General features: G+C 40.5%; 1 protein-coding gene and 1 pseudogene across 2 annotated transcripts; both read right to left on the bottom strand.

Moving 5' to 3' along the window:
* Positions 1–4,929: 4,929 nt before the first annotated feature.
* Positions 4,930–6,612, bottom strand: LOC308285402 (tripartite motif-containing protein 16-like; the record flags this gene model as incomplete). Its single annotated transcript, XM_080726145.1, has 1 exon — positions 4,930–6,612. One exon carries the CDS (start codon positions 6,610–6,612, stop codon positions 4,930–4,932), a length of 1,683 nt encoding a protein of 560 aa, XP_080582271.1.
* A 4,198-nt stretch (positions 6,613–10,810) lies between these two features.
* LOC308285175 lies at positions 10,811–20,179 on the bottom strand (annotated as a pseudogene). The gene is made up of 2 exons: positions 18,489–20,179; positions 10,811–12,523 (listed from the first exon to the last, which is right to left on the bottom strand). The product of its transcript is annotated as an uncharacterized misc_RNA (transcript).
* Positions 20,180–27,151: the final 6,972 nt, after the last annotated feature.

Genomic DNA, 27,151 nt, shown 5'->3' with positions numbered 1-27,151 from the left:
TGTACATATACCAGGCTCTAGCATATTACCATCTACACACATTTAGGGTACCTACGTTTTTCCCTATTTGTGTCTAAAATGTTGGTTGTACTGTATGTACTGTAGCATTCACCACATTCAAAGAACATCGTGCCCATGACCCAGAGGGACAGGTGCATTGTAATTGGCTGCTTTGTTGTTAACTATAGACCATAATATGGAATATGATGAGTGGTATAATTGTAGGATACTAGAAGCTTGGCTGAGCGTCTAGTTGGGGACCGGACTACTCGGGAACGATGTAAATAGGGAATGAATGTCCCGCCCTTTAATGCAAACCCCATTATACCTGTTGTCATAAGACCCGTTTTGACCATCTGTTTGCCTGTGTCCATGCCCATATAGCCTACCTATGGAGATATCTGTCTGTCTGTGTCCATTTTATGCCCATATATCGAGATCTCTGTATCGGAAAACCCTGATGTCAGACATCAGCTCCGCATACGGAGATTCTGAACCTTTCGCACCGGTTCGGGTCGGGTCGAGATCGGGTCCGGAAAACAGCGTATCGGGTCGGGTCAAGGCCGGGCACTGCACTCCGCGCTGCGGCAGGGGAACGTGCGTGCAGAATTTGAAAACGGTGAGATGAACGGTTCTCGAGATATGCTGCGCACATACTCACATACTCACATACTCACAGAGATTTCTTGCATTTATTGTAAGATGTTATATGCTGCTTCATAACTGTTTACAACTAAAATGCAAACGATGCAAGTAATAAAACCTAAAAGAAGTGATAAAAGAAAAAGATAAAATGTTCGTTCATTTAATACTTTTTTAGTCAAAAAATGTAAAGAGCACAAGTCACTCTGGATCTTTTTGTTTAACTTACAAAATGTGTTATACCTACATACTGTAAACTTATTGTAAGGACACAATAATATGATGATGCTTGCGCGCGTGATAAAGTTCTTGTACCCATAACTGGTTTTGTGTAACCAAAGGTTTCTAGCGGCACCTGCAGCCACACATGCAAGCACGCATGCACGCATGCAATCATGCAATCATGCGCGCAAGCATCAACATATTATTGTGTGTCCTTAAAATACGTTTACAGTATGTAGGTATAACACATTTGTAAGTTAAACTAAAAAATCCAATTCTTTTAATTACTAAATATCATTTTAATGTTTGCATTTTAAACAGCGATAATCATCCCTTACATAAAAAAAAGTTAATCTGTACATTGTAAGGTTTGGTGGTCGTTTTACAAACATGCTCCAGATGGGATCGCTCACAGTACAGTATGTTTACATGCAAAACATACTGCAAGTGCAGGAAGATGAATTCAGGCTATAGAGCTATAGCTATAGAGTAGTAACTGCTTAATTAATGGACCAATAAATTGATTCATTATTGACAGATTTATGATTGAATGCCTATGTTATCGTAATATTCAGGATATTGTTGAAAATCCATAACGTTATTGTAATACCGAGGATATTGTCCTCATAGTTGATGTCCTATCCAGTGTCAGTGGTACAGGATTGGACAGGATATCATTTTACAATATTCATACACCAGACCGATACTGCTGCCCTGTAAGCCAAAGAACAGCAAATACCTGAGAAGTTGGATATATATGATAACAACAGTTATTATATTGCATTTTATGAGTTATTAGTTAGTCATTATCATGACTACACTTCCCTACTAAGCGAAATAAGCGTGTTTTTTCTAGTATACAGCTTTTGTTTTGTACGATTGTTGACAATAATTGTACAAAACCTTATGATAACCTGATAAAACATACTGTATGCAAGCTTTCAGTTTGGGTCTAAGTTTGCTTATAGGGCCGGGCGTAGTGTACAAGACATTGGACGCCCAGAGATGGACATGAGATGAACATAACCCAGAACGATGTGTCAGCTGTTTAGAGTCCATAACCCAGAGGGACGGGTGTGATAGGTAAATTTCATTTGTTTGTAGTTAATATCATATCGTTTTATCGATAAATATATTGTGCCTTGCCACCTACACCCGGCAGGCCCACCCACCATGAACCTTGCTGTATCAACTGTGAGGAGGAGAGTCATGGCGTCAGAGATGCTAGGTATTTTGGAATGTATGGGGTTCATCTGACTTACAGGTCACTGGAACTCTGGTTACCATGACTACGGGATCATGTTTGGGTTATAAGGCCTACAATAGCTACTGTACATAGATAGCTTGGGTCTGCGCTTGTGAAAATAACAAGAATCGACCCTACGTGTTTCTGTCTTGTCACATTCTTGGGAACCAATCAAATGTCCCCACGACTCTAATGTATGATTCTTTATTGCGACCGAAGGTCGCAGTATACCATGAGAAATGTCGTAGCTTGTCCGTCCTTCCTTCCTTCCGTCCTTCCGTACAGGAAGTGATGTCACGTGACAAACCCTGGATATTCATACTGTCACTGTGACATCACAGGTGATATCACAGTGACAGACCATATATGGGTATCCCTTTTATGCCCATATATGAAGATCCCTGATGTCATTGATATATCACTGACCTATGTCATTATTAGTATGTCTTCAACTGGGGGTCAGGGACCCCAATCCAGGGTTATTACAGGGGGCCTGCCAAATATTTGTGTGATACAGTAGGCTATAATACCTAGCCTACAGCGAGGGTCCCTGCTTGATCTCTGTCTGAGCTAAGGGGTCCTTGACCTGAAAAACAATAAAGTCCCTCCCTGGTTTGTATATTATATTATATTATATTATATTATATTATATTATATTATATTATATTTAATCCTGGATTATGCCATTTTTATAGCCAAAATGTTTTAAAACAGACCTACAAGCTCACAGCGCGTCGCATCCACGACGCATTGTGAGCTTGTAGGTCTGCTATTTTAGGTGCGACACCCTTGTACTGCGATGTATAAATTAGGCTTCTTTCCCAGAGCAGAACTAGCAGCAGAGAAAGTGAGAGAGTTGCTTGCATCATTGCATCAACAGGAAAGTTGTAGAACAGTGACAAATACTTTGTTTTAAACGCAAGCAGCAGTCCTACAACACCCAGCAACATTGTTCTTGTGTGTGTGCAGTTAATATAGCGCAGAAGATGATCTCAATCAATTGTCCGTCGGAGATTCGCTAAGAAACGGCTGTTGATTATCACTCAGCCTGTGCTACTCTGTGACAACAATCAGCGCAGTGGACTTGGATGTTATAAAGCTAAGTACTGTACTACTAATCTTGCATCTTTTTATCCCGTGGGGCTGCTAGTTTGTCTGTGTTGATTCACTCGCATTTCGCTGCACTGTCTGTCCCTGGTTGCTTTTATGCAGACAGAGTGAAGATGTTGTCCGTCTGTCCGAGTCGCAGCTGGCGTTAAAGACTGGCTTTTGGGGAGGGGGCTGAACGGCTGATGATGGTGCATTCATGGCGCCTCGGAAACAGAGGATACAATGAAATACTATATGGAAGAACCGATACAACCGCGGAATTTACAGATCCAGACACTCACGGTACGATCCATCACGATTTCACCCGTCTATTGTACCGGTAAACACTGAATGAACCGATTCACTCGTATCGCGCACGTTTGTATCGCGATTACGATCCGTACCGGTATATCTCCGCATCCCTAATATATATTAATAAAGGATAAAATAAATAAAATGTCCATATACAGTATGGGCATTCCCAGATGATGCCCTGTTAGGGTACCCCATTCTGTCCATATATGCCATATATGGACATATATTATATGGAGATCCCCAGGCATCAAACCAGGCCCTATCTCGCCAAGGCCCTGCTTGGCTTTACTAATTAACATACGTTTTATGCCCATATGGAGATTCCTATATTATCAATATTAATGACATTATTAAGGATATTATGTTATCAATATTAAGGACATATCTGGGAATGCCCATATTTGGTAATGCCCATATATGGGCATGTTTTGACATAACATTGTTGACTATCATGTCACCCTGAGGGGTCTTACTAGTACCATTGTTAGATCTCCATCTTGTTAGAGGACGGAGGATATTGGAAGGATGACCCAACTGCTGTGAGTACTGTCTCATATATAAGAAACGAGTTGTCCTTTTTAATTTTATTCTTTTGTTTTCTTTTAATCTACTGTAGTTATGTTAACCTTTTTGGAGTTATAATCCGGAGGGACCTTAAATAACTGCAAGACCATAATGATTGAGAAGTATAATTTTAGGATATGTTTATTTTACCTCAATGTGGGTGGACTTGTTTATTACATAATGTAGTGTAGATTAGTGTAGTGTAGATAAGTGTAGATTAACAGTGTCCAACAATGACAACAATACTGAACTATAAAGTACAGTACAGTCATAAATAATACAAAATAATACTACAAATGCAATACGGAAACATTTATTCAACTAATACTATTCATCATGTTGGTTACATTAAACTGAATAATTTAAAATCAGTCAGTTATATAAACTTAATTGCAGTGTTTATTCCAATCTGTCTTGAGATATATAATTTCTTCTGATTAAACATAATACATTATTGAATGTTATTTCACATGGAATATGAAACCCACAAAATAATGATAACTACCGACTTCATAACTACAGTAGATTAAAAGAAAACAAAAAATTCAAATACATTTAAAATCTAAAGAGAAAAGCCAAATTCACCAATAATTATATGAATAAAATAACCCTAAGAACAAAATAGTAAAATACACGATTAACAAATTGTGAATATACTCAGTCGACAAATAAAATAAAGATGTGGTTCAAGGGACAACAGCACTTAGAATTAACACAATTGTTTTCTGAGGTCAAAGATTTTTTTTCTTCCTTTTTTTTACATCAACAGTTTGTTTTTTGGAGGCTGAAAATGTTGATCTTGAAGAAACGAAAAATTAAGAAAGCCATGAGTTTCCAACACAAAGTCTGATCTACTTGAGCTCACACATCTCAACAGTGGCTCCATCAGAAAGCCAAAACCCAGCATAGAGAGGCTGGGTGAACGTGGTCTGGACTCTGTGGAGGAGAGTCATGGCGTCAGAGATGCAGATGCTGTAAAAGGACAGAGAACCTGCACTGTGATCCAGGTACACTCCTATCCTGGACGACACACAACCTGGGATATGAGTTTCAATGTTTCTGTGTCTGAAAATATAACCCCCTGTCCAACACTGTAAACACCAAGATTTTTCATTGTACCCAAATCCACTTTTATTACTTATCCCTGTCCTGCTGATGTCTTTATATGAGACTGCTATATAAACACTGGGTCCACCCCACTCTACCTCGCAGTAACTACGTCCAGACAGAACCTCCCTACTCAGAACTTGCCAGCATTCGGTGAATCTCTCTGGGTGACGAGGACAAGATCGTTGTTGTATCATGTTCGTAACCTTTCTGTTCCCTTTAGACAGAGACAGACGTTCATGCGCTGTGTTTGGATCCAGTGTCATTGTTGGACATAAATAATGTAAGAACTCAGCACTGCTCTTGGGTTCTGGTGGTATTGGCATTAAACCATGCACTCTATTCACTGTCTCTGAGACATTTGTCAGCTTCTCTTCAAGAAGGTGACCTAGTTTGTCCCTTATCTTTGACACAGCCATAGTTACATCTTCAAAGTATCCCAGAGAACGGACATTTCTACTGACTGGGTGTGTAGATTCACTGATCTTTGAGAGTGAGGTGTAACTGTGCAGAAACTGGATGTGATCCTCTGTGTGTGAGATCTGCTCCAGTTCAGCATGTCTTCTCCTCAGTTCAGAAACCTCCTGCTCCACACTCTGCCTCTGTTCTTCAACATGACCCACTTCACATTTCTGCTGGTCTCTGATCTGCACTCTGACCTCAGATCGTTTTCTCTCAATGGAGGAGATGAGCTCAGTAAAGATGGTGTCACTGTCCTCCGCTGCTCTATCAGCACAGTGATTGATGGACTTAACCATCTGGTGAAGAACCTTCACGTCTTTCTCTCTCTTGTGGATTCTCTGCTGGATGTTCTGCTGACTCGTATCAAGCTCTTTCTGTCTCTCAGTTCTTTCTACTGCAGCTGAGATCGTATTGTGACCTTTGTGTTCTTCCATGCAACACAGATAACAGATACACTGCTGATCAGTGCGGCAGAAAACCTTCTTCACCTCGTCGTGAAGAGAGCAAATGTTCTCCTCAAGCTTGGAGGTGGCTTTGACCAGCTTGTGTTTCTTAAAGGCAGGAGATTCATAGTGAGGCTGGAGGTGAGTGTCACAGTAAGACACCAGACACTGAAGACAGGTTTTCACAGCTTTCAGTTTTCTCCCAGTGCAGACATCACAGGTCACATCTCCAGGTCCAGCATAGCCGTGATCAGGAGGAATAGCTTGGAGTCCTGTCTTCTTCATGCTCTCCACCACCTCAGCCAGGATGTTGTTTTTCTTCAGAACAGGTCTTGGGTTAAAGGTTTCCCTGCACTGTGGACAGCTGTAGAGTCCCTTCTGCTCATCTTGATCCCAGAAGCCTTTAATACAGCCCATACAGTAGCTGTGTCCACAGGGAACACTCACTGGATCCTTCAGTAGATCCAGACAGATAGAACAGCACAACTGTTCCTGGTCCAGGTGAACTGCTTGCTGTGCCATTTTGTCTGACTGACTGACTGACTGACTGACTGACTGACTGGGTTTTAACCTGTATGAATGGTTTCGTTTACTCGGAAATCACATGACATGGGTACACACCTCCCTGAGTGTGCCTTTGTGTGTGTGTGTGTGTGTGTGTGTGTGTGTGTGTGTGTGTGTGTGTGTGTGTGTGTGTGTGTGTGGGGGGGGGGGGGGGGGGGGGGGGTAGGTTATAGGAGGAGTGTATTTAAAGTTGGCAGTGTCTGTTCACTATTATTTATTGAGTCTATTCACTATATTCATTGGTAGGAAATATACTGTATTCACCTTGTTGAAATATGAGTCAGTGGTGTTGAATGGATCAAATACACTTCACTTGAAACCCCAATCTATGTCAAATGTGTAGTTGTTGTTTTAATTGCTATTATTTTAACTGTGATAACAATATTGTGAAATATCAGATTAACCTAACATCCTTAGTTCATCATAAACACTATTTTACTTACTGTACACTCTACAGCAGTGGTTCTCAACCTTTATATGCTGTGACCCCCCAAAATAATTATTTGAACTGGGGACCACCCCGCGAGCACTTCGAAATCGTAGGAGTTGAGGCATTATTTTGTTTGACTTAGTTCCACAGATACATATTGTAAAAATAGCAAGATCTACAATCTCACAAAATGTTTTATTATACTAACTGACAATTTGGCCAATGCATAGTTATACATAGAATAGTTTGTTGATTACTTTTGATGCAGTATTGGTCTTAATCTTTTCTTCCTCTCTCTCTTTTTTAGGTATTAAAAAGGTCTTAAAAGTCACTTCAACTGGGAACCCCACAAAAAAACTAATGGGGGTCTCGACCTACAGGTTGAGAACCACTGACTGATCTACCGTGTCCCAGTCCACTTGTGTTGGAACACCAGGAACGTGCTGGGCCCCTGATTCAGCCCGGGAAAAAGAGTTGGAGAGGCCCTCATTTTCTTTTTTTTTTTTGTTATATTTTGTCGTTGTCGGGTGGAAACCTTATGTCCAAAACCGTTTTTTTGTATTTATCATTTTAAAAATGATTTAAACTAGTGAAAACAGCCGATCTACAAGCACACAACGCCTCGCGGTGCGAGGCGTTGTGTGCTTGTAGATCTGCTGTTTTCACTACTTTTGTGCAACAGCCTTGTATGATGAAGCAGGGCTTTGCTTTGAGAACAAATGTATAATTTTGAAACTTGGAGATACAAGGTTTCTGCCCCGACAGTGACGATTCACTTTGTTGGCCGCCCAGCCCCCAAAATGGAACAAAGGCCGACATTTTTTATTTTTTTTTCTAATGGCCGGCCGGGAATTACCGGCCGTTCGGGAGTTGTCCCACTTTTCCCAGTGGCCAGCACGTCCCTGCTTTACACACACATCAATAAAGAATGTATAAAAAGCAGGTTAAAGTGCACTCATCCCCTGAATTTCCACCATTGATCTGATATGAACATTTTTACAGAGCAGCCGCAAGAGCATCACATAATAATATGTGAATAATGTCCTAAAGTGAGAATGTCTTTCTATCCACTGTCCAGCCTTTTCTAAAACACACAGAGGTGTCGGTTTCGTTTCTGGGTAAATGAAACCACATGGTACAATCAGACACTAAAGCTGAAAGGATAACAGTCCTGGGGACTGTTATCGTGGTTCTAATCTACTCAGTTATGAAAATGTTGGACCAGTGCAACTGGTTTTGTGTATGGCCAAAGGTTTCTAGCCGCACCTGCTGCCACACACGCAAGCATGCATGCAACCACGTGCGCAAGCGTCATCATATAAATTGTGTGTCCTTACAATAAGGTTACAGATACAATACAGGTTACATTTGTAAGTTAAACAAAAATATCCAAAACATAAACACCACACATCAAACATTTGCTTTTTTTATCAATTATTTTAATTGCTGAAATATCATTTTAATGTTTGCATTTTAAACAGCGATAATCATCCCTTACATAAATAAAGATCATCTGTACATTGTAAGGTTTGGTGGTCGTGTTACATACAGTACATGTTCCTGATGGGATCGCTCACTACAGTATGTTTACATGCAAAACATACTGCAAAGTACAGGAAGATGAATTCAGGCTATAGAGCTATAGCTATAGAGTAGTAACTGCTTAATTAATGGACCAATACATTGATTCATGATTGACCGATTCGTGATTATGGTTATTGTAATATTCAGGACATCGTTGAAAATCCATAATGCTATTGTAATTCTGAGGATAATGCTATCCTAGTGTCAGTGGTACAGGATTGGGCTAGATATAATTTAATAATATTCATACAGACCGATATCGCTGCCCTGCAAGCTAAAGAACAGCAAATACCTGAAAACAGGGACTTAGCGCTCTGGCTTTACTATAATATAGTTATGATATTGCACAGTATGTGACTGACTACACTTCTCTACCAAGCCACAGAGAAGAAACTACCTGAGAGAAGTGTGTTTAAAGTGTGTGCTCCTTCACTGGCAAAGGTGTTGTTGGTACAGAAGTACAGTAGATAGACTGTATATCCTTTATTAACTTTTATGGATGTACTGTAACTTTGCTGATATGAGATCGTAAAACCCTTGTCATGGCCTGCATGTGGACTTTTAAAACACACAGAAAGTGGTTCCTTCTCTTTACCTCTTGGAGGGCAGAGCACAATGTTATGTAATGCATGGTTCCTTATGAGTTACGGTTACATGTTTAACATTGTGAAATGTATGGTCATCATGATAGAGCAATATTTCATGACTTACTCCTAATCAGTGTACTACCAGCTTGATAGCCTACATCTGTTATAACGAAGATATGAATACATTTTAGTCATTTGCCTTTTGAAGCTGTTTCCCTGAAATATAAAAAGAACATTGATGAAAGCCATTAGAGACATGACATAGTGATATATAATGTACCTGTAGTGAGAAATGTTAATGGACAATGTTTAAGAAAGAGGAAAAAAAGCATGAACTCAAAGTTACAATATCCAGATCAAACGTTAACTTTCACAACGAAGGAAGATTGTGGCTCCTGAACAAACCCATGATGCATTGCAAGAACAATTTTAACCTTACCGGTATATATAAGGTTAAAATTGGTCAAGTTTAGGCATTGTCTCAGAGATGGGTTTAGCTTCAAGGTGTTTTAGGCATTAGGTTACAGATAGTTAAAGCTTATGTATAACGTTAAAAATAGGTAGCTCCTCTCTCAATTTGTCTTTAGAAGTGTGCATGTCCTTTGAGAAACTGATCAAACAGGAACAGCTGGTAGAGCTGGGCACAAACACTCATGCCAAGCTGTTTGTTGATAGTGCATGTTTCTATGTTTGTGTTTCTGATATAAGTAGGTGTGCATTGTTGAGTTGCGTGTTTTGCCACAATCAAATTCTCGTTCATGACCACCAAAAGGACCCTAGGGCCCAGAGAATGGTAAATGTACACAGTCAGATAAAGTGTATTGTAAGGCTCTTGTGCCAAAATGCAATATGAAATGTATATGTTTCTCACTTGAAAAATAGGCTGATCTCTATATATTTTTTTAAATACAGTAACAGTCTGCCCAGTCCACTTAACAATGAGCATAATGAAGATTAAAGTACAGACATAGAATAATAATGGAAAAACACACAAACATTTATTCAACTAGTATTTTTACTGTATGTTGGTCACTTTTTTATTACATTAAATAAGAATAGTATAATTTCATTCCAACGTGTCTGTGAATACATTTGCAATGTTTAATTAGATATAGGCCTACTTATCAACATAATGTTATTTCCAACACATTCTTGAAAACTACAAAACAATTACACAACAAAATTGTATGAAAAAGCTCATTCCTATATAAATTGTGGGCCTACTGTATGAATGCAAGATAACAAAATAGTGAAACAGATTATTAACAAATTATACATTATATTTTCTATAGACAAAATAAACATGATTTGAACGACAAACAAAGTAAATCTAGATCTACCTGAGGTCACACAACTCAGTCCATAACCAAGCATATTTTCAAATGTTCATATTGCATGAAATATAATAGAATCATTTAATTCCAACGTGCCTGTGAATACATTTTGAATGTTTATTCACAGAAGAATGAATGATCAATATCATGAATGTTATTTCATATCAAAACCACAAAATATCAACACAAGAAAATTGTATGAAAAGGCCCAGATTTAGCCATGAAATAAATTGTACTGTTTGACTGCAAGAGAACAAAAAGGATTATAAACAAATTATAAAAGGCTATATTTTCACTAGACAAAATAAACATGCATGAGTGGTTGACAAAGCTTATTCTGGAGTCATGAGAGACAAACAAAGTCAGGCCTTGAGCTCACACAACTCAGCGGCGCTTTCAACATCAGTACAAAACCCAGCATAGAGGGCCTGTGTGAATGTGGTCTGGACTCTATGGAGGAGAGACAGTGTGCTAGTGACTCTGTAAAAAGACAGAGTACTTGCACTGTGATCCAGGTACACTCCTACTCTGGAGGACACAGGACCTGGGATTTCTGTATCAATGCCTTTGTGTCTGAAATTATAACCCTCAGTCCTACACTGTAAAGACCAAGATTCATTATTGTGCCCAAATCCACTTTTTTGGGGGGGGCCCGTTCTGCTGATATTTTTATATGCTACCGCTACATAAACACTTTTCCCACTCCACTTTACCTCCCAGTAACTGCTTCCAGACAGACCCTCTACACTCAGAACCTGATAGCAGTCGGTGAATATCTCTGGGCGTTGTTTGTTCATCCCTGTTACTTTCCTGTTTCCTTTAGACAGAGACAGGTGTTCATGTGCTGTGTTTGGATCCAGTGTGAGTGGACATGAATAGTGTAAGAACTCGTGTCTGGTCTTGGGTTCTGGTGGTGTTGACCGTAAGAAATGTTTTGATTTCTCTTTAAGAATGTCTTTTAGTTTGTCCCTTATCTTTGATACAGTTGCAATCACATCTTCAAAGTGGTGGACACTGCTGCTGACTGGATGTGTAGATTCACTGATCTTTGAGAGTGAGGTGTAACTCTGCAGAAACTGGATGTTATCCTCAGTGTGTGAGATCTGCTCCAGCTCAGCATGTCTGCTCCTCAGTTCAGAAACCTCCTGCTCCACACTCTGCCTCTGTTCTTCAACACGACTCACTTCATGTTTCTGCTGGTCTCTGATCTGCTCTCTCACCTCAGATTGTTTTTTCTCAATGGAGGAGATGAGCTCAGTAAAGATGGTGTCACTGTCCTCCACTGCTCTATCAGCACAGTGATTGATGGACTCCACCTGTTGGTGAAGCACCTTCTCATCTTTCTCTCTCTCCTGGATTCTCTGCAGGATGTTTTGTTGATTTGCATCAAGCTCTTTCTGTCTCTCAGTTCTTTCTACTGCAGCTGAGATCGTATCGTGACCTTTGTGTTCTTCCATGCAGCACAGATAACAGATACACTGCTGATCAGTACGACAGAAAACCTTCTTCACTTCGTCGTGAAGAGAGCAGATGTTCTCCTCAAGCTTGGAGGTGGCTTTGAGCAGCTTGTGTTTCTTAAAGGCAGGAGATTCATAGTGAGGCTGGAGGTGAGCGTCACAGAAAGACACCAGACACTGAAGACAGGTCTTCACAGCTTTCAGTCTCCTCCCAGTGCAGACATCACAGGCCACATCTCCACCACCTCAGCCAGGATGTTGTTTTTCTTCAGAACAGGTCTTGGGTTAAAGGTTTCCCTGCACTGTGGACAGCTGTAGAGTCCCTTCTGGTCATCCTGATCCCAGAAGCCTTTAATACAGCCCATACAGTAGCTGTGTCCACAGGGAACACTCACTGGATCCTTCAGTAGATCCAGACAGATAGAACAGCACAACTGTTCCTGGTCCAGTTGAACTCCTTGCTGTGCCATTTTACAACTGACTGCCTCACAGGCTGAGAAACAGACTGAGTGCAGTGCAGTTTCATTTACTCAGAAATCACATGACATGGGAGGTTCTTCCTCTGTGTGTGCGTGCATGCGTGTGTTTAACATAAATCCTGCCCACAAAAACAGACATCCTGGATTAATCAGAGAGGGTCCGATAGAGGCCAGATAAATATCATAACTAGTCATATAGGCTTGTGGCTCCTGAACAAACCCATGATGCATTGCAAGAACAGCCTGAGCCAAGCGGTGCCAACCCAAGTGAATGTATAATTTAAAATCTTTTTACAGTAGAGAGGTTACAGTAAGTAGTTAGTTATGCGCTTAATAATTTAATCCATTTAGACATTAGGTTACACATGGTTTACGTTTATATATAAGGTTAAAATTGGTCAAGTTTAGGCATTGTCTCAGAGATGGGTTTAGCTTCAAGGTGTTTTAGGCATTAGGGTACAGATAGTTAAAGCTTATGTATAACGTTAAAAATAGGTAGCTCCTCTCTCAATTTGTCTTTAGAAGAAGTGTGCATGTCCTTTGAGAAACTGATCAAACAGGAACAGCTGGTAGAGCTGGGCACAAACACTCATGCCAAGCTGTTTGTTGATATAGTGCATGTTTCTATGTTTGTGTTTCTGATATAAGTAGGTGTGCATTGTTGAGTTGCGTGTTTTGCCACAATCAAATTCTCGTTCATGACCACCAAAAGGACCCTAGGGCCCAGAGAATGGTAAATGTACACAGTCAGATAAAGTGTATTGTAAGGCTCTTGTGACATCCTGGATTAATCAGAGAGGGTCCGATAGAGGCCAGATAAATATCATAACTAGTCATATAGGCTATGTCCCACAATATAACCTTATGTGCTCATATTTCAACTAACATTACAAACAATATAACAATAATCCTGTCAAACAAAAAGTCCATAATATGACGTTCTGGTAATGACATCAAGATCATCCCCATATGGGCTGTGATCTGGCCTAGTTCTGAACGTCACCGGAGTCACCGGAGGACGTTATCATAACGTCATCATGACGTCACTTGCTGGGTAATTGACGTCACTTGCTGGGTAATTTTGTCATTGTGTTGAATTGATCAAATAAACATAAATTGAAATCCTGATCAATATTTAGGGCGCGTTCACACCAGGGTTATTTGGTCCGCTTAAAAGGGACCATGGTCCTCTTTCTCCTTTGGTCCGCTGGTGTGAACGTGCAAAGGGACCATGGTCCCTTTGTTTGGTCCGGACCATGGTCCTCTTGAAAAGGCAGGACTCGGTCCTCTTCCAAAAGGACCATGGTCCGGTCCTCTGCTGGTGTGAACGGAGCCGGACTTTATAGAGGACCAAACGTAGGTCTGATCAGCCTACAGTACATTCTGCACTGTGTGTTGTTCATTGAAAAACAATAGGCTATGGAAAAAAAGAATAAACGACAACTCGTGAATCAATTCTAACTTCAGCTACCTACAGCTTAGCCTACACTCATCAATCTTTATGTTTTGCAGTTGTGAAGCTGGATTAATAATTAGTTCTAAAAGCATGAATTTCTTACGGGAATCACTATTGATATGACCCGACCGCTGATATTTCTTCATTAGATGCAGTAGGCTACACGTTAATAATTGTATCATCTCCTCTCCCTGTGAGCCGTCGCTCCGGTACGGTGTCTTGTAAGCTACAGCCTACATGGAAACTGGTGACCCATCGTGTGCGGTGACTCCAGGGGTCGCTCTCCGAACACGGTGATCATTGTTTGTTTTGACGCAAATACTGTCACAAATAAAAGTAAGGTCACCATCTTGTGTGTAACACGGGAGTAGACGGAGACAGCCTCGATGCGCACATAACTTCCATCCAACAAGGAAATGTCAAACTTGGCTTTTTTTTCAAGGCATTATTAGGATTTCGCTCTCTTTTCGCTCTCTCACTGTTCCCCTTAAGACAGGCGTTCACGAGTCAAACTTTTCACATTGTTGTTGGGACGGCAGTAAGATGTCCATAGCCTACTCCAGTCATCGTGTGCTGTGCGTAAAAATAACTGATTTGCAAGCTTACACGGCTGTTTCAGAGCTAAATGAATCCTGTGGTCTAAAGAACAGATCTGCAAGCTAGCAACCTGTTAGATATGTTATTTTTAAGCATGCGCCACCGCATATAAAGTTATGGCTCCCACGCATATGCTATATTCAACATTTGGGACAATAGGGATTTGCTATTATTGTATTGTATTTATTTAGGTTATTTATTCATGTAGCTTCATATTTCCAACATGATAAGGATAGGAAATATCTTTATGGACCCGTTGCTTGTAAAGAAAAAAGAGACAGAGAGAGATTATTTGATGTGGAAACGGTGACGCTTATTATGTTTTTATTTGGCCACGCGTTCTTGCGCTATTTATTGTTAAATGAATCAAGAAGAAGGCTTTATATTAGGCTATATTTTTTTGAGAGAGAGAGAAAGAGAGAGATTCCTCCATCCATCGCTAATTACTGCCTGAAATGTGTGAGTTTCGCTTCTTTAAAAAAAAGAAGCGGCTGTGATTAATAACACAAAATGAATTAGAATAGGCAGTGAAGTAATTTTCCATAGGAATAGCCTATTCTGTCAATAGATCAACAGCAGCCTGTATGACCATGTCCACGTGTCATTTTGTTTACATATTTGGTTCTTTTAACAAAAGTCCCGTGTGAACGCTACCCGGACCAAATTCAAAATGCAACAATGTAACATTTGGTCCCTGATCCGGACCTTTTAAGCGGACTTTGGGTGAGAACGTGCCCTTAATGACAAGAAAAACTGGAACACAACCCGATTCTTTTAATTGTGACAGTTTCAGGGGAATATTTACTCTTCTATTTACCGTACAACTTCTCTGCCTTTAGATAATCATAAGCCCTCCTTCACAAATTATATGAAATTCAGCCACTCTACACTCAACCGACTGTCTGACAGGCTCTGGGGAACAGACTGAATGCAGTGCAGTTTCATTTACTCAGAAATCACATGACATTGGCTCTCTCTCTTCTCTCTCTCTCTCTCTCTCTCTCTCTCTCTCTCTCTCTCTCTCTCTCTCTCTCTCTCTGTGTGTGTGTGTGTGTGTGTGTGTGTGTGTGTGTGTGTGTGTGTGTGTGTGTGTGTGTGTGTGTGTGTGTGTGTGTGTGTGTGTGTGTGTGTTTATAGGAGGAGTGTATTTAAAGTGGTAGTGTCTATTCACTATAGCCCTATTCATTGGTAGGAAATATATTCTCCTTGTTGAAATATGAGTCAGTGATGTATTCATTGGTAGGAAATGTATTCTCCTTGTTGAAATATGAGTCAGTGATGTTCCTCTAAATGGGTCAAATAAACCCCGATCAATATCAAATGTGTACTCAGTTTAACTTCTCATCCTTAGATCATCATAAACACTCCTTCACTTACAGCAGTGGTTCTCAATCTTTTTCAGGCTGCGACCCCCCCCAAATAATCTTTGAACTGGGGACCCCCCACGAGCAGTTGAAATCGTAGGAGTTGAGGCAAGTTTGTAGTATATACATTTTTGTTTGTTTAGTTTAGTTACACTAAAGCCCCCTGGCACAAGTGGGCGGTGTGGAGTGGTGTGGTGTTGGGCCATGTCAGTGAAAAAGGGGCTTAAGTTGCTTTTGATGCAGTTATGGTCCAATTCTTTTGGAACATAAAAATTAACTAATGTGGGGACACCCTGGGGGTCCCGACCCACAGGTTGAGAACCACTGATCTACAGTGTCCCAGTCAACTTTACTCAGATATCAATAAAGAATGTATAAAACAGGTTGAAGTGCAGTCATAAAAGTATAAAAAATAGAAATTACAATTCAGTTTCCATTTATTTTCCACCTTTGACCTGATATGAAAATGTTTACGCAGCAGCAAAGTGCATCACATAGGTTATAAAGTGAGAATGACTTTCTATCCACTGTCCAGCCTCTTCTAAAACAGCCAGAGGTGTTGGTTTCATTTCTGAGTAAATGAAACCACACAAACTACAATACTCCCTAAAGGATCAGTCTGTATTGTGTTATACTCTAAATGTATTGTAAGGACTCACAATAATATGATGATGCTTGCGCGCGCGTGATTGCATTCATGATTGCATGTGTGCATGTGTGCTTGCGTGCGTGGCTGCAGGTGCGGATAGAAACCAGTTATGGGTGCACTGGTCCAACCTTTTCATAACTGAGTAGAACCACAATGGAAAGTCCTGCATGAGACTTTCCATTGTTATCCTTTTAGCTTCAGTGTCTGTCTGACTGACAGTGACTGTACCATGTGCTGTTTACATTTTTGACTAAACAAGTATTAAATGAACAAATATTTTAAATTGTGTTCCTTTTTTTATCACTTCTTTTGGGTTTTATCACTTGCATCTTTTGCATTTTAGTTGTACCAGTTAAGTAGCATAAACATATCCTAAATCATATGAATCCTCATATATTCTGTATGGTCTTAGCAGTTAACCAGAGTTAACCTACTTCTTTGGTTACATTACCTCAGAGATCACATGACATAGGAGGAGTGTTTAACTTGGCTTGATGGAGCTATCAAACAGGCCGTCGACCTTGACTTTGTGATTTGTCACTGAGTTCCCCTGTCTCACCCACGCACTGGGAGCTGTCCAGTCATGTCTTGCAGAGGTTGGGTCTACTTCAATGTAGGGCCTACCCTGTAAAAAGCTTATAATAGAATATAACATAACATAAAAAAAGAAAGAAAGAAAAACGACTTAGCTATATTATTTGAATTATGATTAAAATTGTGTGAAAAACTTTCTGTTTACTTGGTTAATAGCACATTTCTGTAGAAGCCAGTGAATGTATTTGCTCCTTATGATTTATTGGAATGAAATATTTTGAAATATGAGTACCCAGTTTTCCTTTTCTGCTGAAATGATGAAATATATCTTGATGAACATATAAAGACAAAGGGCAGTGAATCTCGTCCCCTTCTCTCTTTATCTGTCTCTGCCTGCCCTCCACGCTATAGGTTAGAGGTGGGATGATATAGAGGGCCACACTATATTTCCAAACGCACTGTCTGCATGTCTATGGTGTAATCAAGCACTCTTATGATGATGATGATGAACATGGTACAGTATAGTAGGCTATACACTTTTTTAAAGATTCTGATTCTATTTCATGATTTCTATAGTTTCAATGTAGCTGTTAGAAATGATTTAGCACCCCCTTCTGGGCACAGTTAATTTTTACTCTGGACAGTTTTGTTTACTGTGTCCTGTGTGAGTGTCACCAGCTCCTTCACAGCCGTTACCTCCTCAGTGGCCTTGTGGTTAGACAGTGTCCGCCCTGGGACTGAGAGGTTGCATGGGGTTCAATCCCCAGCCTGGTCATAGGCTACCAAAGACTGTAAAAATGCTACCAATTCATGCCTCACTGCTTGGCACTTGGGGGTTAGATCAACAAAAAATGATTCCCGATTAATCAGAATAAACATTATCCTTAAAGTGTGTTGTTCAAAGGCTATTGTCGAAAATAGAATATGAAATTCAATATATTTCACACTCAGGAAAAAAGGCTAATCTCTCTTTTAAATGTGTATACTCTATTTTAAACTCCCAGTCCACTTGACACTGAGCTGAGGATATAAGGTTAAAGTACAGTCCTAAAAATAATAATACTAGTATTTATTATTTTTGGTTACTTTTTTATTACATTCAATATGATCATTTAATTACAACATATCTTTGGATTAATTTGCCATGGTTATTCATGTTATATCATATTTAATATCAACCCTCAAAACAATTAGAGAATAACATTTAAAAAGCCTAAAGTCCCACAGTATATGAGATACATTGTAGGCCTACTGAATGAATGCAAGATAACAAAATTGTAAAACACTGACAGATTATTAACAAATTAATATACAACATAATTTTCAATAAACATGATTTGAGAGACAAACAAGTCAGATCAACTTGGGGTCACACAACTCACCAGTGCTTTCAGCAGCAGTCCAAAACCCGGCATAGAGGGTCTTGGTGAATGCTTTGACGATCCTGTATGAGCAGATGGGAGTCATGGTATCAGTGATGCTGTAGAAGGAGAAGAACAGATCACCTCCAGTTTGATCCAGGTACACTCCTACTCTGGAGGACACAGGACCTGGGTATTTGTTTACTACACCTTTGTATTTGAAGTTATAACCTCCTGCCTGACACTGTAAAGAAAAAGATTCACCATTCATTCCAAATCCACTTTCCTTATAGGTCCCTGTTCTGCTGTAATCATCCTCTGCGACTGCTATATCAACCTTGTTTCCACTCCACTCTACCTCCCAGTAACTGCGTCCAGTCAGACCCTCTAGACTCAGAACCTGATAGCAGTCAGTGAATCTCTCTGGGCGTTGGTTGTTCATCCTTGTTACTTTTCTGTTTCCTTTAGACAGAGACAGACGTTCATGAGCTGTGTTTGGGTCCAGTGTGATTGAACATGAATATTTTAAGAACTCAGCCCTTGTCATGGGTGCTGGTTCTGGTTCTAATTCTGATTTAGATTCAGGTTCTGGTGTTGATAGTAAAACATCCACTGTATTCTCTGTTTCTGAGACGTTTGTCCCTTCCGCTTTAAGAATGTCCTCTAGTTTGTCCCTCATCTTTGACACAGACACAGTCACATCTTCAAAGTGACGGACACTGCTGATGACTGGGTGTGTAGATTCACTGATCTTTGAGCGTGAAGTGTAACTGTGTAGAAACTGGATGTGATCCTCTGTATGTGAGATCTGCTCCAGCTCAGCCTGTCTGCGCCTCAGTTCAGAAACATCCTGCTCCACACTCTGCCTCTGTTCTTCAACACGACTCACTTCATGTTTCTGCTGGTCTCTGATCTGCTCTCTCATCTCAGATCGTTTTCTCTCAATGGAGGAGATGAGCTCAGTAAAGATGGTGTCACTGTCCTCCACTGCTCTATCAGCACATTGATTGATGGACTCCACCTGTTGGTGAAGAACCTTCACATCTTTCTCTCTCTCCTGGATTCTCTGCTGGATGTTCTGCTGATTCGTATCAAGATCTTTCTGTCTCTCAGTTCTTTCTACTGCAGCTGAGATCGTATCGTGACCTTTGTGTTCTTCCATGCAACACAGATAACAGATACACTGCTGATCGGTGCGGCAGAAAATCTTCTTCACCTCGTCGTGAAGACAGCAGATGTTCTCCTGAAGCTTGTTGGAGGCTTTGACCAGCTTGTGTTTCTTAAAGGCAGGAGATTCATAGTGAGGCTGGAGGTGAGTGTCGCAGTAAGACACCATACACTGAAGACAAGTCTTCACAGCTTTCAGTTTTTCCCCTGTGCAGACATCACAGGCCACATCTCCAGGTCCAGCATAGCAGTGATCAGGAAGAATACCTTGGAGTCCTGTCTTCTTCATGCTCTCCACCACCTCAGCCAGGATGTTGTTTTTCTTCAGAACAGGTCTTGGGTTAAAGGTTTCCCTGCACTGTGGACAGCTGTAGAGTCCCTTCTGGTCATCCTGATCCCAGAAGCCTTTAATGCAGCCCATACAGTAGCTGTGTCCACAGGGAACACTCACTGGATCCTTCAGTAGATCCAAACAGATAGAACAGCACAACTGTTCCTGGTCCAGTTGAACTCCTTGCTGTGCCATTTTACAACTGACTGCCTCACAGGCTGAGAAACAGTGCAGTTTTATTTAATCAGCAATCATGGGAGGTTCTTCCTGGCTCTCTCTCTCTCTCTCTCTCTCTCTCTCTCTCTCTCTCTCTCTCTCTCTCTCTCTCTCTGGTGGTGTGGTGTTGGGCCATGTCAGTCGAAAAGGGGCTTAAGTTGCTTTTGATGCAGTTATGGTCCAATTCTTTTGGACCATAAAAAATAACTAATGTGGGGACACCCTGGGGGTCCTGACCCACAGGTTGAGAACCACTGATCTACAGTGTCCCAGTCAACTTTACACAGATATCAATAAAGAATGTATAAAACAGCAAGTTAAAGTGCCGCCATAAAAGTATAAAAAATAGAAATTACAATTCAGTTTCCATTGATTTTCCACCTTTGACCTGATATGAAAATGTTTTACACAGCAGCGAAGTGCATCACATAGGTTATAAAGTGAGAATGACTTTCTATTCACTGTCCAGCCTCTTCTAAAACAGCCAGAGGTGTTGGTTTCATTTCTGAGTAAATGAAACCACACAAACTAAAATACTCCCTAAAGGATCAGTCTGTATTGTGTTATACTCTAAATGTATTGTAAGGACACACAATAATATGATGATGCTTGCGCGCCCGCGATTGCATGCATGATTGCATGTGTGCTTGCGTGCGTGGCTGCAGGTGCGCTGGTGCGGATAGAAACCAGTTATGAGCGCACTGGTCCAACCTTTTCATAACTGAGTAGAACCGTTGCGTTACATGTTTAACATGGTGAAATGTGTGGTCATCATGATAGAGCAATATTTCATGACTTACTCCTAATCAGTGTACTACCAGCTTGATAGCCTACATCTGTTATAACGAAGATATGAATACATTTTAGTCATTTGCCTTTTGAAGCTGTTTCCCTGAAATATAAAAAGAACATTGATGAAAGCCATTAGAGACATGACATAGTGATATATAATGTACCTGTAGTGAGAAATGTTAATGGACAATGTTTAAGAAAGAGGAAAAAAAGCATGAACTCAAAGTTACAATATCCAGATCAAACGTTAACTTTCACAATGAAGGAAGATTGTGGCTCCTAAACAAACCCATGATGCATTGCAAGAACAGCCTGAGCCAAGCGGTGCCAACCCAAGTGAATGTATAATTTAAAATCTTTTTACAGTAGAGAGGTTACAGTAAGGAGTTATGCGCTTAATAATTTAATCCATTTAGACATTAGGTTACACATGGTTTACATTTATATATAAGGTTAAAATTGGTCAAGTTTAGGCATTGTCTCAGAGATGGTTTAGCTTCAAGGTGTTTTAGGCATTAGGGTACAGATAGTTAAAGCTTATGTATAACGTTAAAAATAGGTAGCTCCTCTCTCAATTTGTCTTTAGAAGAAGTGTGCATGTCCTTTGAGAAACTGATCAAACAGGAACAGCTGGTAGAGCAGGGCACAAACACTCATGCCAAGCTGTTTGTTGATAGTGCATGTTTCTATGTTTGTGTTTCTGATATAAGTAGGTGTGCATTGTTGAGTTGCGTGTTTTGCCACAATCAAATTCTCGTTCATGACCACCAAAAGGACCCTAGGGCCCAGAGAATGGTAAATGTACACAGTCAGATAAAGTGTATTGTAAGGCTCTTGTGCCAAAATGCAATATGAAATGTAATATGTTTCTCACTTGAAAAATAGGCTGATCTCTATATATTTTTTTAAATACAGTAACAGTCTGCCCAGTCCACTTAACAATAAGCATAATGAAGATTAAAGTACAGACATAAATAATAATGGAAAAACACACAAACATGTATTCATTTTTACTGTATGTTGGTCACTTTTTTATTACATTAATTAAGAATAGTATAATTTCATTCCAACGTGTCTTTGAATAGATTTGCAATGTTTAATTAGATATAGGCCTACTTATCAACATTGATGGAAGGATGAATCTTATATTCCATATGAATAGACAGTTTCCCCCAAAATGATTGAATTCACTCCCACACAATAAATGAGACCACACAGTGTAAGTCCGGTTTTTCTCTTACTGTATATTAAATCAATGAGCATACAAAATAGATGTCCAGTACAGTACAATAAACATGTTTCTCTTTTCTTTCTCAATCTGAATCTCAATACAATGTAACATCAGTTCACAAATATACTTCAGTAGGTACAGGGAAAATAGATTTGTCAAGCATTCATTGGACAGTTAAACATAACAATGGATCATGAGATGGTGTTGTGACTGAGTCTCGTGAACTCAGAAGCCAAGGATGTAGAATGTTTTGGCTTCTCATTATCCAGTGTCCTGGACACTTTGACATTTCGCTGGTCAATCTCTCTGTCCCTGTAGTGGGCAGATTCTCGTCACATGCATTAGTTATCAGATCAAAACAAAATAACCTTGTCACTTGTAACACTGAAGTTGGTGTTTTAAATATAATAGATGTTAAAATGTTTTTAACCCAACAATTCCGCCCTAAAACAACAGCTGAAGGAGTTAAAGTGTCGACCCTAGAACCCCAAACAAATGCTGCCAAAGGGACAGATGTAGACTTGAACTTATGGTTCACTATCAGCCAAATATTTAATTAAACTCTTTTCGATAGCAGAGTCAAAGAACTGTATATTTCCAAAGGTATTTAAATCAGAACATCTAATAATTGAATCACAATAGGTACAAATATTTTCATAACTTTTAAAAGTAGAGCTAAAAGAAAAATATAGCTGTATTTTCTTAATTATTAATTATTATTAATTATTTTTATATATATATTTTTTTTACAAAGGTTCAATGTCCCAAGGTTTGTTGAAAAATTCCCCATGCCATCAGGCGAGTCAAAACACATCAACACGTTCCCAAGTCATAATTATAATTTAGGGCTTTACAGTCAAAACAAGACGAACTTGACTCTTCATCATTTATTTACTTTAACAAGACAAAAGAATTTGGGTTAAAGGAGACATGCATTCTGGTTTTGCCTACCCTAGTAAACTAGACTCCTCTGTCTACGAGGCTAGGTTTGACGCAGAACCAGCCGTGGGGGCCATAATTTCCTGCCCATCCCCGATTACCTTATGTAAGGTGTTCGTCCCATGTGGAGATGTCGGAAACCGGAACCTCCTTAAGCCAAGTGTTCCTTCCTTTTTACCCTTAAGGTTAGTTATTGGCTGCTTTTGTCCGAGTCAATTTCTGTAAGAAAACACTTTACAGCGGGAAAAACGTGTGTAATGTCTTTTGATACTCACGAAATACCATATAGAATTTCAACCTCCTTTTGACATTTCTCCTTTGGACAGACAATGAAGGGTGTCTGTCAAATCATTCTCAATTATCATCAAAATCTGTAAGACAAAGGAAAAGAAAAGACAGGAAACAATCAATCAATACTGTAAGTAGTAGGTTGTGGGTAATAGAGTTTTTTTTTAATGTTTAACATCATAATAATTCCCAGAACAGAAATTAAACAAAATACTTTACAAAATACTTTAGACCGTATCAAACATTAAACAAGGGAATGTTGTTATTAACTGGAAGAGAGCAGGTCTAAATAATCTCTCACACACAGACCATCTGTCCTTGAAGGCTACACATGTCTCATAGCCACACATACGCACACGTACGCACACGCAAGTTTGCGTTAAAATCAATTAATGTAAAATCTTAAGTAATAGAAAATCAATGTAAAATCAAAATCAATGTAAAATCACTGTAAAATCAGACAAACAGATAATAGGCAATCAGATAAACTCCCCCCTTGAACACACAATGTCCATTGTGTGTGAAAACATTAAAGCATAAATGAACTTTTTTTCCCTTTTTTTTCGGTTTTCAATAATCAATAATCATACAATAAATTAATAATCTTTAATAATAACATTTTTCTTTTTTTTTTTTTTTTTTTTAATAATGAATCCAACTACTGTACTGTATAATCCTAACATGGCCTAAGATGGGCTGGCTAAAATAATCAAAAGTGGGCTGTCTACTAGGGCCAAACACTATGTGCCCGTCGTCCCCGCAGACAGCATACCCTACCAAAATAAATCAAAGAAGGTAAACTGACAAATTAAACGCCAAAACTATACTAAACCAGCCCATTCATTTTTATTTTTATTAACAATAATTAATACTATTCAAAGAGAGTAGTCAATATAATACTATTAGAATGAAGGTTACCGCCCTTAGAAACTTTGTGGCTGCAGCGATGTGGTCTGGTTGCAGCGGGCGTGTCACCATAGAGTTCCATCAGGGTTAGAAAGGCCAGGGAAAGGCAGCCATGGTTCTGCTCCGCCCTGGACTCCAACAACTGCAGGCTCTATGAGTGGAGAACTGACAACAATACTAAATTAGGCATGAAATACAACTACTAGGGTTGGCACCGTGATCAGCCGATCAACGGGGTGCCACACATCTGAAGTGTCAGTAGTAAGTAGTCTGGTGGTGGTGGGAAAGAGTAGTCATTATCATAATCATCAACAATAGCCAAGTTATCTGGCATGGGTGGCATAAGTGGGTGGCCCAATGGGCCTTTATCTAGTCATGATTGTGTTTGTACCTGACCTGACTCAGTTGGGGGACCCTGTGTAGCAGGGTTCTGCTGCTGTTGGGCCTGCCACTTCTTTCCACAGCTGAAACAGGTGATTGTGTGTGTATTGTTCTGGGCCCTGTTAGTGTTTGTGTTGATGTTGTTACCTTGACTCTGTCCTTCAGGTCCATTCCCGGCTGGGGGATCCCGCTGATCACCACTGGGACCCCTCTTCGGGTTATGTGTTCGGTGGAGTGTCACTTGTCCATCATCCGACATTACGGCTCGCAACTTAACTAGTGGCTTGGGCTCTGGAACGATGTCGTTGTAATACCTGGCTAGTATTGTGATCTTATCTGTCGTTCTCACTCTCCATAGCGGGTCATGCATAATGATCGCCTGTCTCAAATGGGGGCGTAAAGCGTCAATCAAAAGCTGATTAAGCACACTAGCATATCCTGGCAGCCCTTTTGTGAAACCCGAGTGGCGGTCAAACTGAGTGGTGAAGTGATGGACGAAATCAGAGACGTCCTCACCCTGCCTCATCTTAATGTTAGTGATTAAGGAAAGGTCAATGTTACCCCTAACTAGGGCCTTAGCCTGATTAATCATAACCTGTACTGCGGCTTCATGTAGGGCGTTCCTGACCTCACCTGCAGGGTTATTACCTTGGGCAGGCACGGGCCGCATACACTGGTATGGGTCACCGTCTGCCTGTAGCCAATCTAATCCCGAAGAAATCTGATAAGGAAAAGTTTTAGGTGGGCAACACATAGTAATTAGTTTTCTAACTTCCCAGGTGTCTAGTCTTAGCTCCACAATTTCTGCCTTTACAGATTTTTCCCACTCATCAGGGTTGCTGTGGATATCGGGTAAACGTTCAGCCGTGTCTCGAGCATCCACTGGGTACCAATTACGGTACACAAATGTAATTTTGCCATCCTCTGGGTACGCCAAAAGAGAATCGTTAATTTGACTAGGTGTGGGTGTGTGAAACTGTTCCCGACGCTCACCTGTGTAAACCTTTTCCTTAGTGAGTGTATGGCCATTCTTAGTGGGTGTTGGTTTTGGTGGTTTGCGTGGAACGCCGGGGAGGGGCGGATTCGTGTGGTCAGCGGGATCTCCCAGCTCGACCTGATTACAAGGAGGAGAAAAAACAACTGAGTTATTTAAATCATTGTCACATCTTTCTCCTTCATGTTGCCTCCCCCCTCTCTCTACCCCCTTCCTATCAGATAGAAGTGTAGGTAATGAGGTTTGCATGTCAATGTGATGTCGTGCATTGATACCCCCCTGGCGTGGAGGCCCGTGAGTCACAGCCACAGGTGGGGGAGGTTGTGGTGATGGTGTTCGTCCAGCCGGGCCGACCTCACTGTTGTCCTTCACCTCTGGTGTGGCACGATGTCGTCCAGCCGGGCCGACCTCACTGTTGTCCTTCACCTCTGGTGTGGCACGGTGTCGTCCAGCCGGGCCGAGCTCGCTGTCGTTCGCCCCTGTTCTGGCACGGTGTGAGGAAGGCAGAGGCTGGCTGTCCGATTCTGAAGGCCTCTCCTTTTCTTTTCTCTCCCTCGCTGCCTCTCTTTCTGCAGCCGCCCAGCGCAGCTGTGCCAAAGTTAGAATGCCAAGCCTGGCACCCTCTTTTTGGGCTTTCTTCGGACCTCTCCGTAGTGAGATCTTATCGATATGTTGATACAGTACTCCAGAAAATCTTGTCAAGTCCTCAGTTGTGAGGGAGTCATCGTATCCGAATTCCTTTCTCCATATGGGCAAAAATGGTGCAATTGTGGGGCAACTAGAAACAACCTGTTTCATTTCCTCATCGTCTATCTTAGCCGTTAAAGCTGTTATCAGTTCATTCTCCAAGCTTTGGAGAGAGGCTTCAAACTCAAAGGTGTTGTTCCGTTTGTAAAAAGGTTGTTTAGATTTCGGCAGGTGTTTTCTGCCTCCCTGTGCATTTCCCATTTTTGAAGCTGGTCGGTTAGGAGGAGGATGAAATCAAAGCTAGTTTGCTTGTCACCTCAGCTGGCGGAATAGACGGAATAAAAAAAAAAAATAAGACTAAAAAGACGAAACACACCAGATAAGACACAACATGTAAGCGTAAAGCATGAAGATTTCCGTCAGAACGTTCTGTTCTGGAACATAAAGGAAATCTACCAATTAAAATAACCACGCGATTTGTTATGTGATTAAGTGGCTGGGTTATTGCACTGGCCAAGAGATCTCCCTTCAGAACAATTGCTTTTGTCCTGGCTAAACTTAACGAAATCTTGTAAAGATTTCCTTCAGGACAGAAATAACTTCTGTCCTGGCTAAACTGAAGTCTCGTGCTTAATAACACCAACTAATAATATGGACAAGCATGAATCTGTGACCAACAGTCTGCTATGTCCTCAGAACAGGAAACCGCAGTCCCTATTCTGTTACTCAAACG

This window comes from Nannobrachium achirus (genome assembly GCF_963921795.1).
Source record: "Nannobrachium achirus genome assembly, chromosome: 5".
NCBI classification, from domain to species: Eukaryota; Metazoa; Chordata; class Actinopteri; order Myctophiformes; family Myctophidae; genus Nannobrachium; species Nannobrachium achirus.
The sequence above is the reverse complement of the archived record's forward strand: the minus strand, read 5'-3'. Positions and strand labels throughout refer to the sequence as shown.